We start from the raw sequence: 17,245 nt of genomic DNA, 5'->3' as shown, positions 1-17,245 counted from the left end.
CCAGAATAGACAAATCTATAGGAACAGAGTAAATTATTTGGTGCCAGGGGATAGGGAGAGGAGGAAACTGAAAAGGAACTGTGTTTCTTTTGGGGGTGATGGAGATACTCTGGAATTAGATAATAGTGATGGTTTTACAACATTGCAGATATACTGAAAATCACTAAACTGTACACTTTAAAATTGTGAAGATGGCGAATTTAGTGTTTATGTAAATTTTATCTCAAAAAATAAAAAAAAGAGAACATATTGAAGGGTAGCAGAATATGCCATCCCTAAGTACGCCTTTTTGGCATAATATTATTTTGAGAAACAGCAGATGCAGGAGGAGTTCTGAAAACAGAGTAGAAGTTAAACTTTTGTAAGGGATGTTTACATTACAAAGGAAATCTCTGGAAATTTCCGTTTGGAAGGGTCTCTCCCACTGCAGCAGGAAGAGAAGGTTGACTAAATCACAAGAGGATCTTATCAATGGAGAAGACACTGCCTGAAATCTACAAAACAAATCTTACCTTTCGATTACCCTGCTTTTCCTGGTAATTTCCCCCAGCCTGGCCACTGAACAGCTTGCTTGCTTTTGTCTTCAGCTGCAGATGGTGTTGAAGTCAGTGGCTTAGGCTACCTTGTGGAGTTACTCAATTTTCCCTGGGTAGCTCCCCTATACATACATACATACATACATATATATATGTATATATATATGGTATACATGTTGTTAAACTGTTTTTCTTTTGCTAACCTGTCTTTCATTATAGGAGTCTCAACCAAGAATTCAGAAAGTTAGAGGGCAAGTTATTTTTCCTCCCCTATGCTACAGGTCTTATATTTTCAGATTCACTCTTTACTCATCATTTCAATAGGTTAGGTGGTAGACTATTCACCAGACCCAGAATCCTATCATTTACCAGGATTGTATCATACAGTGATAACTGTATTATTTACCAGAATTGTTATCATTAGAACTTCAGGATATGAAAGAAAAAAGGTTTTTATTAGTTATCAAAATGAAATGAACTTGTAGAAATTCCTGAGCAAATAAATGGGTCAAATAATTTAAAGATAGTCTAAGTTTGCTATTTTGCCCAAATAGATTAACTCTTAATAATTTACCCCGCAATTATTATTTATCCTAATTTTTTTTTGTTTTCTTTTTCAATGTTCAACTGAATGTTTCTTCTGTAGGCATATGAAAATGTTGTTTTTAGGGAAAGAATTGTGGATTCTGTGGTCTCTTGCCAAATGCATATATTTCTGAATTTCAAGTATCTTCCCAGTTTGTCTGATGAAAACTTAAGAGGTCTGTTGTGCATTGGAAAACAGGAAGAAGTAGCCGTGGAAACACAGGGTCCTTGATGGCCATGACGACTGAGCCCTGCCAGCAGACATATTTCAAGTGTTCAAGTCCTGTTAACAATTTTTAGATCTAACTTGAGTTCTGTGCTCTGACAAATTCTATAGCTGCACCTCCAAGCAGCAACTGAAGGAAATTTGAAAGAAACTGGGAAGAGTAACCTTAGCTCTTGTCGATCAGGACAAACTTTAAAAGGCAGCAGGAGGATGCTCATCCTCACATCTGCCCTTTCATCTCCTATTTGAAAGGAGAGGTCTACAGATTACCAGGAAATATGGAAACACTGCTTTGCTGCTTCTGAGGCATAAGTCTTATGTCAGTCATTTCTCTTCTTTTCCTTGAATATTCTTAGAAAAGGAGACTCAAACATATTTTAAGGAATAGGAAAGTGGAAGAGAGGTTTTATGAAAGAACTGGCTGGAGGGAGAAGCCAGAGGCCTTCTTACATAATTAAGCCAGAATAATTTCTGAAGTAAAAGCAAAGCCTGAGCTTTGTTAAAGAAGAGCTTTGCAGTAAATGGGATAAAGGGCAGTGAATTTACATAGACTGCATCTAAGACTTTATCTTAACAAAGATAAAATAACTCTGCATTTGACCACCTTTATATTGTTGCCTAAAATGTCAAGGAAAATAAACAAAAGAAACAGAACTACACGTTAACTCTGCCCTCCTGATAAATTATTTCTGTTGTTCTAGTTTCTTTCCACAGCTGTTGTGGATATTTTATGCTAAAGCATAATGTCTGTTCCTCTCTGGAGTTTAATTACAAACAACTTAAAGTCTTCTGCTTCATAAATAAAAATAAGGAGTTTTGGAGTTTTAAAAACAATGAGGATATTACTCTCATTCTCGGTGATTGTGCCTGCCAAATAGATAATTAGTGGCCTTGTTGTCCTGAAGAAGCAAAACAGCTGTTAAGTATCTGATAAATTCCCAACCTGTATGGTTACAGTCTTGATCTCAGGAAATGTGTTGACCAAGGTAAGCTCTCCAACTTAATACTATTTTTTTTTTTTTTTTTTTTGGAGAGAGAGAGAGAGAGAGAGAGAGAGAGGAGGGGCAGAGCGAGAAGGAGGGAATCTTAAGCAGGCTCCACACCCAGAGCAGAGGCCAATGTGGGGCTCCATCTTATGACCCTGAGATCATGATGTGAGCCAAAATCAAGAGTTGTATCCTTAATGAACTAAGCCACCCAGGGGTCCCTGAATACTATTTTTAAAGTAGTTCTCCTTTGTCTGCTTCCTGGTTAAATGGCCTCATTGCTTAGTGAACTGCCCCATAAAGAAACGTGGACAACCACTGTCTTCTGGCTTCATTCACAATGATCACCAGTAGTGTGGATTCTACCTGAAATTTTCTTTTTTGTCTTCCTTTCCACCTTCACTTCAGGCTCTCAACCACTTTTTGTTTTAAGCCTACAGTTGATCTGCCAAGTACCCATATTCTCACCACCCTTTCCTCCAGTCTACCTTAGATTTTGTTAGCACCTATCACCATGACTGTTCTGAAATCAACCTGTTAAAAAGCAATTAAAAGATTTATCCTGCTGATAAGGGCAACACCACTAAAGTATAAACTTCTCAGAACACATGGCACCTCTCTAATTTTGCATAGAAGAGAATAGGAAAATGAGTTCCTTTAATTTGGTAATGATAATATAAATTGTGAGATTTGATGTCAATATGTGGTATTCAGAGATTTATAAGATCAGTTCTAAAGAAGCCCTTTCTTTCTTTAGGGATTCTATTTACATTTATTGAATCTCTTTCCCTCTATCCCCAACAAGATAGTAACTCTCAAATGTTTCTGTTTCTGAGAACGGAGTGCAGCCCCCTAAGACAGAACTATCTGCTTATGGTCTCAGCATCTATCTGGGCCACCAGCTACAGGTAAACGCTTGAGGTCCAGGGTAATAATTATGCTCCTTTCACCCTCAAAATGAGTCCTGGTTTGGACAATAAATTATATGGTCGTCCTGGGCATAGGTCAATTTAAGAGATATATAGTTTTTTACTAAGTATCCTTTGTAAAATTAAAATGGAAATCCTTATTTTAAAGCTAAGTATGGTCCTCTTAAACACTGTTTTAAGATAATCCAAAGAAATATTTAAAGAGATAAATACCTAGATACAATAGGCAATTTTCTCATTGTTATTTGTTAGAAATTACATCTTAAAATTAAGATCTTTCAGACTCTGAGCTCACCAAAGGCAGAGAATATTAGTCCTTAAATTTCTCTCATTCTAACTAACAACCATGGGGTTGGGTAAGGAGACTAGAGGTTTTGAGAACTCAATTCTTATAGAAACTACGGTATAAATTGTAATTCGATTAATACTATTAGTATTGTTTAGTGGTAAATTTTAGTTTAAAAGGTCTTTTTCCGATTGGTTTAAACTTATTTTTATTTATTAAGCTGTAATAAAATTGTTTATATATAAAACATTACTATTTATCAAGTTATTTAAAAGAAAACATTTTAAATTCTAAAATTCAAGTATTTAAATTAATTTATGGAGCATGATTACTTTTAATGGCATCTAAAGTGTTTATATTCTAATTTATATTAATTCACTTCCATGTGTTTGGCTGGGGTTGGTGGGTGAGGTTAGGAATTAATTCAGGCAACAAGGAGAGAGGGCATCAAGAAAGCCTTAGAGAAGAGTGTGAGTTAGGTGCAGGGAGCAAGCCAAGGTGAAATTACAAATAAGCTTGGGAAACAGTGACTAGTATTGTTTTTGCTAAAAATGGGGCATACACAGGAAAACAGTAAATTTTCCTACCCTGGAAATGTCTTTTTTGTGGTTTCAAATCTCACAAAATAATAAATTCCAGTGAGATGCTCTTTCCAGAGTGAACAATGGTATTAATCGAGATTTAATACACAAAAATGAAATCTATTTAAATTTTATAGAAAAGATGGTGTTGGTAGTTTCAATTTAAAAAAATGGTGAGCAGAATTAATAGGGTTTTAAAATGAAAGTCCACTTACACAATAGAAAACTGCCCCATCTTTCTGGTAAGAAAAAACCATTTTTCCTTACTTATTAAGACAATCAGGTAACTTGGGCAAGAAAGGAGATAAAAATATATATAATGATCAACGATGTTCAAGACTTTTGAAAAGTTGTTTCCATAATTGTGTAAATATAGAACTGATAGCTAAAGAAGCTTAAATACTATTTTGAAATAATGAAAATAAAAAATAGGTCACAATCTTTATTAAATAGAAAGTCATTGCAAGTTGCATTTTGGTAAATATTGCTTCTGGCTTAGGTTCCTTCCATGTGGGTGAAAAAATAAAATATCAGTAGCAAAATTACACAAAGTGCACTCGGTTCTATACACTAGGAAAGTGGCAAACTGTCGGCATCGCCCTGGCCTCCTGTGGCTACGTACCAAAGGTGCACTTGGTGGGACGCCTGCTGACCAGGTGGCAGGGGCTACTTTTGGCTGCCAGTTGGCTCCACCAGTCAACTTTTTCTCTCCCGCATTCCACTGAAGATCTCCCCTAAAATCAAGCAGGCAAAAACACACAAAAGTATTAAAAGACACTAATCAGAAAAGAGTGTGTGTGGCTCATTAGATACTTTAACTTGGGGTTAGAAGCAGTCTGTTTGAGTTATTGAGAGAAAGGTTAAAAATTATAAAGGAGTCTTATCATATTATACCTAAGAAAGCATAAAAGCATTTGATAAAAAAAAATCATTTAGAGTTTGGATCTCAGTGGTAACAGGAATTTCCTATCACTTCCAATAGAAGAATGTGTCACAAAATTCAACTGCATTCCTCACTGGTTATAAAAAATTCCAAATAAGTATATTATAAAAACTGTTTACCTGTATTCTGTCAAATACCTATATTTTGTTTCATACATGATGGCACTTCTAGATCTGAGAGGGCTCATCAGAAGGTTTCACACAACTACATCATGACTATAACCTGCCTTATAGTGAATTGTAAGATACATCTATTGTAAAATGCATCCCAATTTTAGAAATGTTGAAAAGTGCATCTAAAGAAAAGGCACATTGTTTATTATTCTTACTATCTTCCTTAAAATTGATCCTTCATGAGAGACTTTTTAAAACCAATATTAGCTAGGAATAGTGTAATGATTCTTGAATTTAAAGCTTCTAGAATTTAAAGCTATTAAAGCACTCAAACCATAATTCCCAAGTATTTCTAGCCTAACTTAGTGGTAATCTTGGAGACTGAAATAGATTGTCCTTTTTCATTGCAGAGTCAACAGTTTGGAAGTTCTAGTAGAATAACAACAAAAACAAAAATCCAGAATGTAATAAAAACGAATTTTGAAATTACCTAGCCTGAGAGTGAGTTATTGCTCCAATGAGTTTAATAGTCTCAAATAAATATAAATACATTGTCACAAGAAAACCAGATAACTTCAAAAACACTTACTTTTTGGATGTGGTACCAGAAATTCCAAGATCTATAAAAGGATAAAAGAAAACAGAATTTAAACCTCTATACTCAGCTTAAATGACATGACATTTAAAAGATCAAAGAGTCAGAGGTCTAGAAAAAGTCCATATTTTGCCTAAGAATGACTGTATTCAATTTTACAAAGGGGAAACTATGTTAGGAAACATGTTCAGAAATCTAACATTTTCTTTTACTTCACGTTATACTTAAGGATCACAATTTAATGTCAACTGGTGTCTAGAAAAGAGTAAACATAGCAGGCTCGAGACTATCCTCTTAGAAAGGCCTATGTGCCTGGCATCTGGGAACCTAGCTTAGTAAACTGTTCTCTATCCCGAGAGAATGCTTTTCCTAACGATAAGGGTGGCTTACTGTGTCTAAACTGTTTGTACAGTGTGGTTCATGCTGAACACGTGCTTTCCTTCTGTGAGACTGAGACTTTGGGACATGTTAGGGCACAGAGGACCTACATGATCAGCATCCAACAGAACCCCTGGGTATGGAATCTCTACAGGGCTTCCACGGGCAGGAACATCACGCGTGTTGCCGCATTTTCTTATGCTTTTCCCCTCATGGGAAGGGGAGAGCATAAGGAAGTCGGTATGTGGATTCATCCAAGCTCTGCTGTGTCTTTTTCCCTGATGATCCAGCTGTGTGTCCTTACTATGCTGCTATAATAAATCTTAGCTGTGAGTACAGCCATGTGCTGAGTCCTGTGAGTCCTAGCGAATCTCTGAGTGAAGGTGGTCTTGGGGACCCCGGAACTGGCTTATTCATTCTACTCTAATCTCAGTTCATGTATTACTTCAGCAAATATTTATTGAGCCTCTACAGATGCCAGGCACTGTTCTAAGCACTTGGGATATATTAGTGAAGAAAATGAAGATCCCAACCCTGGAGAAATTTGCTTTCTAATAGGGTGAGATAGATGATAAAACAATAAAATAATAAATTACATAGGCCCCTAAAAGGTGATAGGAAAGCCCATGGGAAAAAGCAAAGGAAGGGCAGGGTACGAGGGATCTGGTCAGGTAGGGTGAGGGTGAGGGGCAGGCAGCATTAAACGGGGTGCTCAGGGAAGGCCTCATGGAGAAGGTGAGATTTGAGCAAAGTTGAGCAGAGGTGTGGTGGAAGAGCTTTCTAGGCTACTCATGTGATGCACTCTCTGCCTACTGGTAAGTCTGTTTCACATTTGGAGAAACTGCCAAATTGCTTTCCACAGTTACATTTTCACCAGCCATGTTAGAGAGTTTCAATTTCTCCACATTCTCATCAACACTAGTTATTGTCTTTTCTAATTATAGCCATCCTCATGGGTGAGAAGTGATACTCATGCAGTTTTGATATGCATTTCCCAGATGACTGGTGTAGAGCCTCTTTTCATGTGCATATTGGCCACATGTCTATATTCTTTGGAGAAATGTCTATCTAAATCATTTGACCATTTTAAAATTAGGTTATTTGTCTTTTCATTATTGAGTTGTAAGAGTTCTTCATTCTGGGTATAAATTCCTTATCAGATATATGTTCTACAAATACCTTCTCCCATTCTGTGGGTTATTTTTCACTTTCTGGATAGTGTCATTTGTAGCACAGAAGTTTTAAATTTTAACGTAGTTCTATTTATCTATTTTTATCTATTGTTGCTTGTGCTTTTGGTGTCATAGCAAGAACATTACCCAATCCAAGGTCATGAAGATTTATTTACTAATACATCTTCTTCTTAGAGTTTTATAGTTTTGGCTCCTACATTTAGTTCTCATCCACTGTGAATTAATTATTTTAGAGTAGGCAAGATATCTAACTCTATCCTTTTGCATGTGGATGTCCAGCTGACCCAGCACCATTTGTCGAAAAGACAACTCTTTTCCCATTGAACTGTCGTGGCACCTTTGTTGATAATCAATTGAGCACAGATGTATAAGTTTATTTCTAGACTGTCATTCTATTCCACTGGGGTATATGTCTATCCTATGCAGCAGTACCACTTAATGACTATAGCTTTGTAGTAAGTTTTAAAATCATTAAGTGTGAGTCTTCCAAGGTTATGCTTTTTTATTTAGAGTGTTTGGCTCTTCTGACTTCCTTGTATTTCCATATGAATTTTAGGTTCAGCTTGTCAATTTCTGTAAAAAAGCAAACTAGAATATTGGTAGGGAGTATGTAGATAATTTTTTTCAGTTTTGGAAGATATTTTAATTATTTTATTATTATTATTATTATTATTATTATCATCTTAGAGAGAGAGAGAGCACAAGAGGGAGGGGAGGGGAGGGGAGAGAAAGGGAGACAGAGAATCCTAAGTGACGCGAGGCTTGATCCCACAACCCTGAGATCATGACCTGAACTGAAATCAACAGTCAGACACTTAACTGACTGAGCCACCCAGGTGCCCCAGAAGATACTTTAATTAAAAAAATGTTTACCTATAGTGAAAATCAGTGTTTTCTTGGGGGGAGGTGAGTTGTTACATTTCTATAAATTTTGACAAATACATGAATTCATGTAATCATTACTATAATCAGGACACATAGCAATTTAATTACTCAAAAATATTCTCTCTTGCTACCATTTGCAATAAAAAATGCACTCTCAGCAGTTAAGAGGTATAAATCCTTTATTTCTAAAGGAGAATCTGGATGACACATTAGAGTGCCAGCAAAAGCAGTTACCACTGGCAACTATCCTTCAGTGAGATGAAATTTTAGAGTAGGAACAAATACTCAAATAACCTCTCCATGGGTGTCATCAAAGCATTTTCATGGATGCCCAGACCAGGAACAATGAATGGGAAGCAAAAGTATGTCCATTGGATAATTCATAGGAAAAAAAGTCTGTATCAAGGACCCTCTAAAGCCTTGAGAAAAGTGAAAGGTATCTGCAGTGGTGAACCCATTCACCTTAATGAAGAATCAAATTCAGAGTTAAAAGAAAAGGTCAATCTTTATACCAGCTGCCCTCATCTCCTAGGACTCTCTCCTTCACTTGTCCATCTCCAGCCTCTGGTCTCCTTGTTGTTCCTTGAACATACCAGGCAGTTTTCTGCCCCAATGCCTTTGCACTGGCTGTCTCCTTTGCCTGCAAATATCCTCCTTCAGATATCCATGTGGCTCATCCTTTTATCTCCAAATCTTTGCTCAAACTGTACCTTCTCAGTGAGACCTACTCTAACTCCCATTCTGCAGCATTTCCAATTCCTCCTTGCCTGGTCTGTTTCTTCTCCATAGTGCTTATATGACCTAACATACTATAGAATTTATTTGAAAATGTTTGTTTGTCTCTCCCCTTGCTGAGTACCCTAAGAACAGAAATTTATACCTATTCTGTTTGCTGATTTATCTTTAGAACCTGGAAGAGTGCTTGGTACTCAATAAATATTTGTTCAGTGAGTAATTTAAATTCACATGGATGGGGGCACCTGGGTGGCTCAGTCGGTTAAGCATCTGCCTTCCTGGGATCAAGCCCCGCATCAGGCTCCCTGCTCAGCAGGAAGCCTGCTTCTCCCTCTCCCACTCCCCCCGCTTGTGTTCCCTCTCTGTCTCTCTCTGTCAAATAAATAAATAAAATCTTTTAAAAAAAAATTCACATGGATGCTCAATTGTCAATATTTAAGTTACTCTATGTTCTTATTTCCAAGTGAAATGAAAAATTAAGTACTTACTATACATAATGCACTTGGTTTCACACTTTCATATGCTAATTATACCTGTAGTAATTTAGATTAAAAATGGCACGGGGACAGCTTGTGAGACAATGGCACACTGTTCATCTTCCAAGGAACTGTACTGGGTAAAGCACTAAGAATTTCTGTCCACTCCTTGATATACTCACCCACAAGTGAATCCAGAAAAAAATACATATAAAGAGATAGAGAAAAAAATTTGCATATGATGCAGTAAAAAACAAATCAAAACAAAAACTGTATTACTCACTGCCTACTAAGCTGGCAAGAGATGAGTCAAGGTCACTCCCAAGGGCTTTGCTTGCTGCCATAGCTGGACTGGGGGGTACCATTGAAATGGGTGCAGGCTGCCCGGCTGGTGCCATGGTTGGCATCAGTAGATCACCTAGACCATCAAACACTGGAAATCAAATAGACCAGGTTCAGAATGCTTAGGGGGGGAAAAAAAAAGGCCATATGCAAAATTAAAGGGAAATTATCTTCTGAAAAACGATAAAACAAGTGAATATACAATCTTACAAAAGAGGGCATGTAATCCATACTTTTTATGACTATAACACCAAGAAGAACATTTCTACATATGTCTACTCATAAAGTACAGAAATACTAGTACACATAAACAAAGATGGAAAAAAAATCTGTGTAATGTACAGGAAAGAGCACAGATTTTGAGGTTGGAATTAGGCTCAAATTTAGTTGCATGCCTCACTAGCTGTGTGACTTTGAGAAAGTTACCACCTGAGCTTTAGTTTTCTATCTGTAAATGGGGAGGGTACTACTACCACATGGTTTTGCTGTGAAGATTAAATTAGATAATATATATGTCTTTATTACAATGCCTGCTCTATGCAGGCAGTCAGTAAGTGGTAGCCACTGATACGCTTATCAAAAACAATCGCTGAAATGCTTTTTATTGAAAATGGTAGTAATTTACAGCAAAGCCTAAATAATTTACTCTCAAATCCTACAATGCTTATCTTTTTTTCTCTACAATGCTTATCTTTAAAACAATTCTTAAATGAGAAAAGAAGGCTGGATCTCCTGGTTTCCTATGAAGTCAGTGTTGGAATAAAACCTGATCTACTGGGCAGGATGTAGTAGTAAGTATCTGAAAAACAGTTGACCATATTTTAGAAGTAAAAATTTTGACCCCCCCCTCATTATAAGCAGTCAATTTTGGTTCTAACTTTAAAGGAATGTTTAAAGGGAAAACTATTTTAACTACTGGGAATCATGCTGTTATTGATGGCTCCTGATCACTATATAACCAATTACCAACTTGCTTAGTTCCTAGAATACAGAAAGACCATTCAAAATACAGACTCAGAGGATTTGCATAAATTGATGTTAATATCTTATCCATGTCAAAATTTTTGTCGTTAATTTTCATTAAAAAACTGCGAACATTTATCATCAACACTACTGTACAATAATTCTAAGTTGGAAAAAGACAGCACTGGCAATAGAAGCAACCAAATTGTCAGGCAGGGGATATATTTAGGGTGTTTTCTGAAACACATTTAATTGCCAAAAACTCACCAATTGAAAATTTGTAGTAAGGACCCAGCATGGGAAGAGTAGAATGGAAGAGAATACAAACAAAATGACAGCAGGATGAAAGATTAAAGGCAGGCAAAGAATACTACTTGTGTCCCAACTTCATAAAACCGAGGGCCATGCAAGCTTCAGAGGGTGTAAGCAATAGCAGTGGGAGTGTCCACACATCCAGATACTGTGTAAAGTGTTTGTTTTCCCTTAACCACCTCTAAACCACGTGCATGGAAGCTCATGCAAACAGATGGTGTGTGTGGTGTTAGATTTCTGCTAAAAATTAAAACAGAAACACAGAAAAGGATTACAGGTTATCCTTAAATCTTCCAAAATGTACTGAAAATATTTACTTAAAATGCAGAATAAGAGACTTATTAAAGTTTTAAAACCAGGTCACCACTCAGTATCTGCTTGTAAGATTCCTGATATCATACTAACCTTAGGTGGGCTATTGCACAATCAGAAAAAATGAAAAGAACATTTGAAAAATCACTGCCTCACCTGACGGATCAAAGGAGCTGCTGCTAGAAGTTGAAGGTGTTGTTCCAAAAGCTGCCTCAAAGTTGGGCTGTAGCAGGTTATTCTGAGCTGGAGTCACTGGTGATGGAGACGGGGCCATAAAAGAACCCCCAAATCCTGGGAAAAACACAGTTCCAGAAAAATATAAGCAGAAACAACTAAAGGTAGGTAAAGGCCAGGAAAACAGGACGAATTATAGGAGACTGAGGAGGGATTGAGTGCATGTAGATAGATGAGAAGTCAGTAAAACTGGGAAGTTAGTTTTTTAAAAGTTTTTCATGTGCCTTGGTATCTGTCATGTATTTTTAAAAGATTTTCATTTAGTTTTTAAAATCAAGTACAACATTCAGTGTTACACTAGTGTTTCAGGTGTACAGTACAGTGAATCAACAACTCGATACGTGACTCAGTGCTCATCATGATAAATTACTCTTTAATCCCCATCACCTATTTCACCTCCCCCCCACCTCCCCTCCGGGAACGGCCAGTTTTGTCATGTATTAATGAGATCGAAGTTCGTTAGAAACAAGATAGCACTTAAGAATATATACTCTTGTTAAGAGAACCTGTGGCAACCAAGTCTATTATTACAATGGACCTAGCTACCTAAAGCTAAAAAAGTCTCACTAGGGTTAAAATTGAGATAATTTCATTATATCAAAATTTTGTTTCTTCAAAGCACAATACTGGGTAGCTAGAAAATGCTTAGTTGTACACATTGGCTCAGTATAATAATAAAATACAAATCAGAAAAATATGCATGCACTTTGCCACCAAATCCTCCTTAATAACTTTCATACATGTTCTAGTCCCATTGCTGCTCCTGCTAAATGTGGGCTCCCCCAGATCAGTTCTCAGGATTTATAAACAGCCACCCAGAGGGGCTTCCTGCACCTAGTCTGGACTTCCTCCAATCTAGTCTCTGCCGTGCAGCTAGAGTGATCTTTCTGAGTAGAAAACGTTGGCAAAGTTACTTCTCTAATGTCCTTCACTGGCTCTCCATAACTTTCAGATTCATGTAATGCAGATTCCTTTGTACAGCAATCAAGTTCTTCTGTCTCTGTTCCCCTGCCTGCAAACTAGGTTGCATCCCTAACACCATCACGGGGAGTCAGATGCCCACTCCAGGAGGGCCTCTTGGACTGAAACTGTCACCCACTGCTATTAGGCACAGCTATGCCCGCCCCTCCCACTGCAAATATGTGTGAGTTACATGCTCTGCTCTTGTGTCCTCTGCATCTGATACACAGCTCCATCCCATTCCCATCACATGTCCTTATTTCCATCCCCAGCCTCTGCTTCAGGGATGGCTTTTTGGTGTCAGGAACTGTCTTCTCCTGTTTTTCACTAATATTCAGCATAATGCCTAAAACACTGAATTAATATTTACTGAATAAAGATACTTCTGAATATAAAAGGTGGGGAGAAATCAAATTCCATTGTAAAGTAACCAGCCTTCAAATTATTTACCTTTTGAAGGCTGGAAGCAAATAATTTCTCTCAAACGACAGATAGAAGCAGAAGCAAAGCTCACTCTGTACTGTTTCTGTATAAAACACACAACCAGTGAAGGCAGCAGTTTCTCAGTAAGACAGTGGAAGATGTTCTGTTACCAAAGAATTTGTTACTTCCAGAAGTCTTTTCTATATTCAGTTTGGGTATAAATATTCCTTTCTAATCTAGCCACATCTTCTTGTTCACAAACTGCTTGCAAAAACATAAAGAAAGCTTAAAAAAAAAAAATCCTTAAACTTTCATTCTATAGAACTCATTTATAAGTCTGAAAATGACTTCCACTGAAATTCTCCGGCTATTGTTTTCTAAAGCAGGCAATAACGTTCAAGTCATGCTGCTCCCAGACACTGATAATGATACAAGTTTAGGCTTTTCTTGTATATGTATGAAAAAAATGCAATTTGGAAAACTGTTACCTAAAAGAGGATGGTCTTTAAAGTTCACAGTGGCTACCCTGAAGTAATTTTAGTATTTTAGTGACATAGGCATTATGTAACTTTCCTAACTGAAAAAAAGACATTCTCCAGATCTTTAAGAACTAATATTATGAAGCAAAAATGGGCTAGAAGTAAGTATTTTTGTGGACGGGATTGCTTGGTTTTAGGGAGATTGATGGCTGTGTTAAAGCTGACTTTTGGGAAACATCCCACACCTCAAGTTGGAATATGGCTGTGGTTAATTTAGGCAATTTTTCTATGGTGTAGTTCTCTTTGTTATAGGTGAATGTGGAAACAACTGTTCTTGACTCTCAGTTTCTTAAAACTTGACCAAGAAGAGACAATTTATTCTAGAATCACAGCATATTAGTGTTGGAAAAAGCCTTCCGATCATCTGATTCAATCCTATCTTTCCATGACTGGAAAAAGGGATGCAAAGGGAAGGTGACATATCCACCCAGGATTTAGTGATAGAAAGAGAAAAACAGACATTTACACAAGGCTCATCTGCTTAGTACTACTGAGTTTCATAAGATAAGTAGATCATGTCCATAGGTGAATAATGAAAAAAAATTAGTGACTTCTCTAAGAAAGTGAAGGTAAAGCCAACACTGGCATGAGGCTCACCACGTACCACCAGGGGCACAATTCTAAGCATTTTTTTTTTTTAGGTTGAACCTTATGAACCATATGGATTGCTAATATTTGACTATTTTGGTCCCACAAAAACAGCAGGTTTATATTGTTCAAACCAAACCATATATTAGCTCATTTAATCCTCACAACTCTGTGAAGTTTTACAGATGAAAACGCTGAGGCCAGAGAAGTTAAATAATCTGTCCAAGGTCAAATGATGGCAAACGAGAGCCAGGATTCCACACAGCAATCTTCCAGAGCTTGGGTTTTTCACCACAATACTACATGGCGTCTTTTCCATAGCCAGGAATGACTCCAGAGTTGTACTCTTCCTGCAGGTTTATAAACTTGACAGAGATCTAGAAAGATGACTTTTTCCCATTATACTCAGTTCTTATGAAGTAGGTGCCTCCCTCACAAATCTAGACTAATTAAAAAGCTATAAGTGATACAAAATAACCAACTGATTGTCTTAAAGAAAAAAAACCTATTGCTATACTCTGAATGAAAGGTTAAATAGGAAAATTATAGACATTAATAAGGAAACTCCTCCTGTTAAGTGAAAAGTTTTAGAGGCCTGGAATAGAGGTAAGTAATACGAAAACCCAAACCACTACTCTTTCTTTCTATATGGTTCTAATTTATACTAAGGAAGATGTTCTACGGAATTGAAGGTAAAAATCAGTAGGCTTCCAGATATCCTACAGGCATATTTGGACTGTCTTACACTATAACTAAATCGCCATCTCTCTTCAAGTGCTCAACCATCTACAGATACACTGCCTTTTGTCACAGGTAGTCTTATGAATCTACCTTCCTAAAGGGAACAGCCAACACACTTAAGGAAGTTCTATTAACAGACATATCAAAACTGACAGTCACAGTTGATATAACATATCACTTGGGTCAGGAGAGTGAAATTTTAAAACCACTGGTAGATAAACACACTCCCACACATACCACCTTCACACTCAGATTCGTTCCATTATGTAAAAGATGATGTCATCTCAATTACTCTGTAATATAATCAGCTGTTAACACATTCCATTTACTAAGATCAATCTGAGACAGTCAATATTTCTAGAACTAATACCCTTTTGTCCGACACGTTTCAAACTGCTCCCTCCACCCCAGAGTATGAAAGCATTGGTTCTCTGTGGATCTTCCCATTCAGTGGATATTATTAGTTATTAACTCCACACTGAACATTTTTATATTTTAAACCAGTTCAAAGACCTCTGTGGCTCTGCTAAAAAGTCATCTGTGTCATTTGGTTAACAGAGAATGCAAAACTACAAAGGGCCCATATTATTCCCTGCCTTTGGAATTAAAGATAGGATGTGGCACATTCCTATACTAGTACAAATCTATGGTGCAGTCACCCCAGGATCGTGTCTATTATTGAAGAACATGGTTTTCCTGTTTGATGTCAACCTCAGAAGTTAGGCATAATACATCTAATCTCCCTTAATAATCCATTTTTACATCTGTCATCCAGTAATCTATATATTTCAAACGTCTAAGTTTTTAGCTGGTGTATCTGAAGAGGAGTTTGAGAGCTTTATTCTTCACTGTATGAAATAATATTTCCTCTTATTTGACACAAACTTAAACTTTCAAGTTTCTAGTCAGACTTCACTTGAGATATGGAGAATATCTGTATCCTACCAATAATCTCAATGATTTGGAGAGAATTATTCTTTGAGCCTGTTCTCATTGGCCAAAACAGATGTCTTTTCTAGAATATTCTCTAGTTTCACCACTTTGGGTACACCAAACAGAACATGAAATTTTTACTCAAGGGGTAGAAAATGACTAAGATGATATTTCATACACAGTTCAATTCTGGGATTGGTATTATTTGACAGTTCTAGAAGTAAATTTGAATAAAGAAGAATAACCAGTTTTTATGAGATATATGCCCCATTTAAAAGACTATCCATTTAGTCTTTGTTTTCTAGTTTTAAATTATATACCAATTTTGACAAAGCTTTCTTCCCCAATTTTGAGATGATTCTTAATTTTCAGTTGAAAAACCTCTAAAAATCATTTTATCGCATTTCCCTTGTTACATATATGTAAATTTATTCCCTCAAAAAAAATTTGAGGAGCAAGAGCCCCTGTTCAGCAACCAACGTTACTTGTAGAGAGTCTATGCCTTCCATTACTGTGTATGTGTATTATTTTTCCTTTTTATTCTCCCACAAAATACTCTCATTACCAGAAGCCAATAACAGAAGACTTTAGAGACTCACAGAATATAACTCTCTCTCTCTCTCTTTTTCAGTTCAAATTCCTACTTTGAACCTGCTATTTGTGGACTTCCTTTTTATCTATGATTGGGCTCATTTATCTTTAAAAAAACAAACAACTTCCTCTTCATTTCAACAGGTTGTGGACTTAACTGTTCTCTCCCCATAGATACACACAAAAGTATAACACACGTTAAGCTTCATTGCAAATTACCATAGCACAGTGCCCCAAATATTTGTTCTACCATTGATATTCATTCAACAGAAATGTCTGGGCAATCTGAAAACTCTGAAATAGCCACTGTCAGCTAGATTAAATACATAAATGTGACTGGGACTTTATACTGTGTACATTAGCAGGGTTTTTTGGCTAGGAAAGTTGCTTCTAGCTCATAGTATAAGATTATATTAATATTCCATGATATTCTTCAATGAGAATATGGATTCTTGCTGTTTTGTTACCTAAACAAGGATGAGAAATGTTCTTCTATAAGCAGAACAGAGAGAAGTATGAAAAACTAGCCCAAATAATTAAGACCTAGAGAAATTAGAATTTAAAATCTCTTATATCAGGATATAAGGTAAAAGAATAGTTGGCCTCGTGCCATGTAAATCAGACTCAGATATGTACAAATTAAATTATAAACATTGTTTGTAAAGCAAGCTAGACATTAGAACCCATTCACTCCTACTTACATTAAAATTAATTGATTTAAATAAAAAAAAAAACAGAGAAAGAAGAAAAGGTGCACAAAATACTTTCCCATCACTAAAAAAGTCACAAGATGATGTGGTGGAAAAAATGAGAAGTGTACAGTCAGTAAAACCTATGTAAATGACACTGTCACTTTCATC

General features: G+C 36.5%; 1 protein-coding gene across 7 annotated transcripts in view; it reads right to left on the bottom strand.

Moving 5' to 3' along the window:
• The window catches only part of SNAP91 (synaptosome associated protein 91), a 144,851-nt gene that overhangs the window by 15,210 nt on the left and 112,396 nt on the right, over positions 1-17,245 (bottom strand). For 6 of the 7 annotated variants that reach the window (XM_032409343.1, XM_032409349.1, XM_032409347.1 and 3 more), the window contains 4 exons: positions 11,533-11,667; positions 9,731-9,880; positions 5,775-5,805; positions 4,752-4,863 (listed from right to left, as the gene is read on the bottom strand). In XM_032409343.1, coding sequence (XP_032265234.1) covers positions 4,752-4,863; positions 5,775-5,805; positions 9,731-9,880; positions 11,533-11,667 — 428 coding nt within the window. The remainder of the gene's footprint in view (positions 1-4,751; positions 4,864-5,774; positions 5,806-9,730; positions 9,881-11,532; positions 11,668-17,245) is intronic. The other variant, XM_032409348.1, reaches the window with a different exon arrangement.

Source organism: Phoca vitulina, unplaced genomic scaffold (assembly GCF_004348235.1).
Source record: "Phoca vitulina isolate PV1807 unplaced genomic scaffold, GSC_HSeal_1.0 scaffold11, whole genome shotgun sequence".
NCBI classification, from domain to species: Eukaryota; Metazoa; Chordata; class Mammalia; order Carnivora; family Phocidae; genus Phoca; species Phoca vitulina.
The sequence above is the reverse complement of the archived record's forward strand: the minus strand, read 5'-3'. Positions and strand labels throughout refer to the sequence as shown.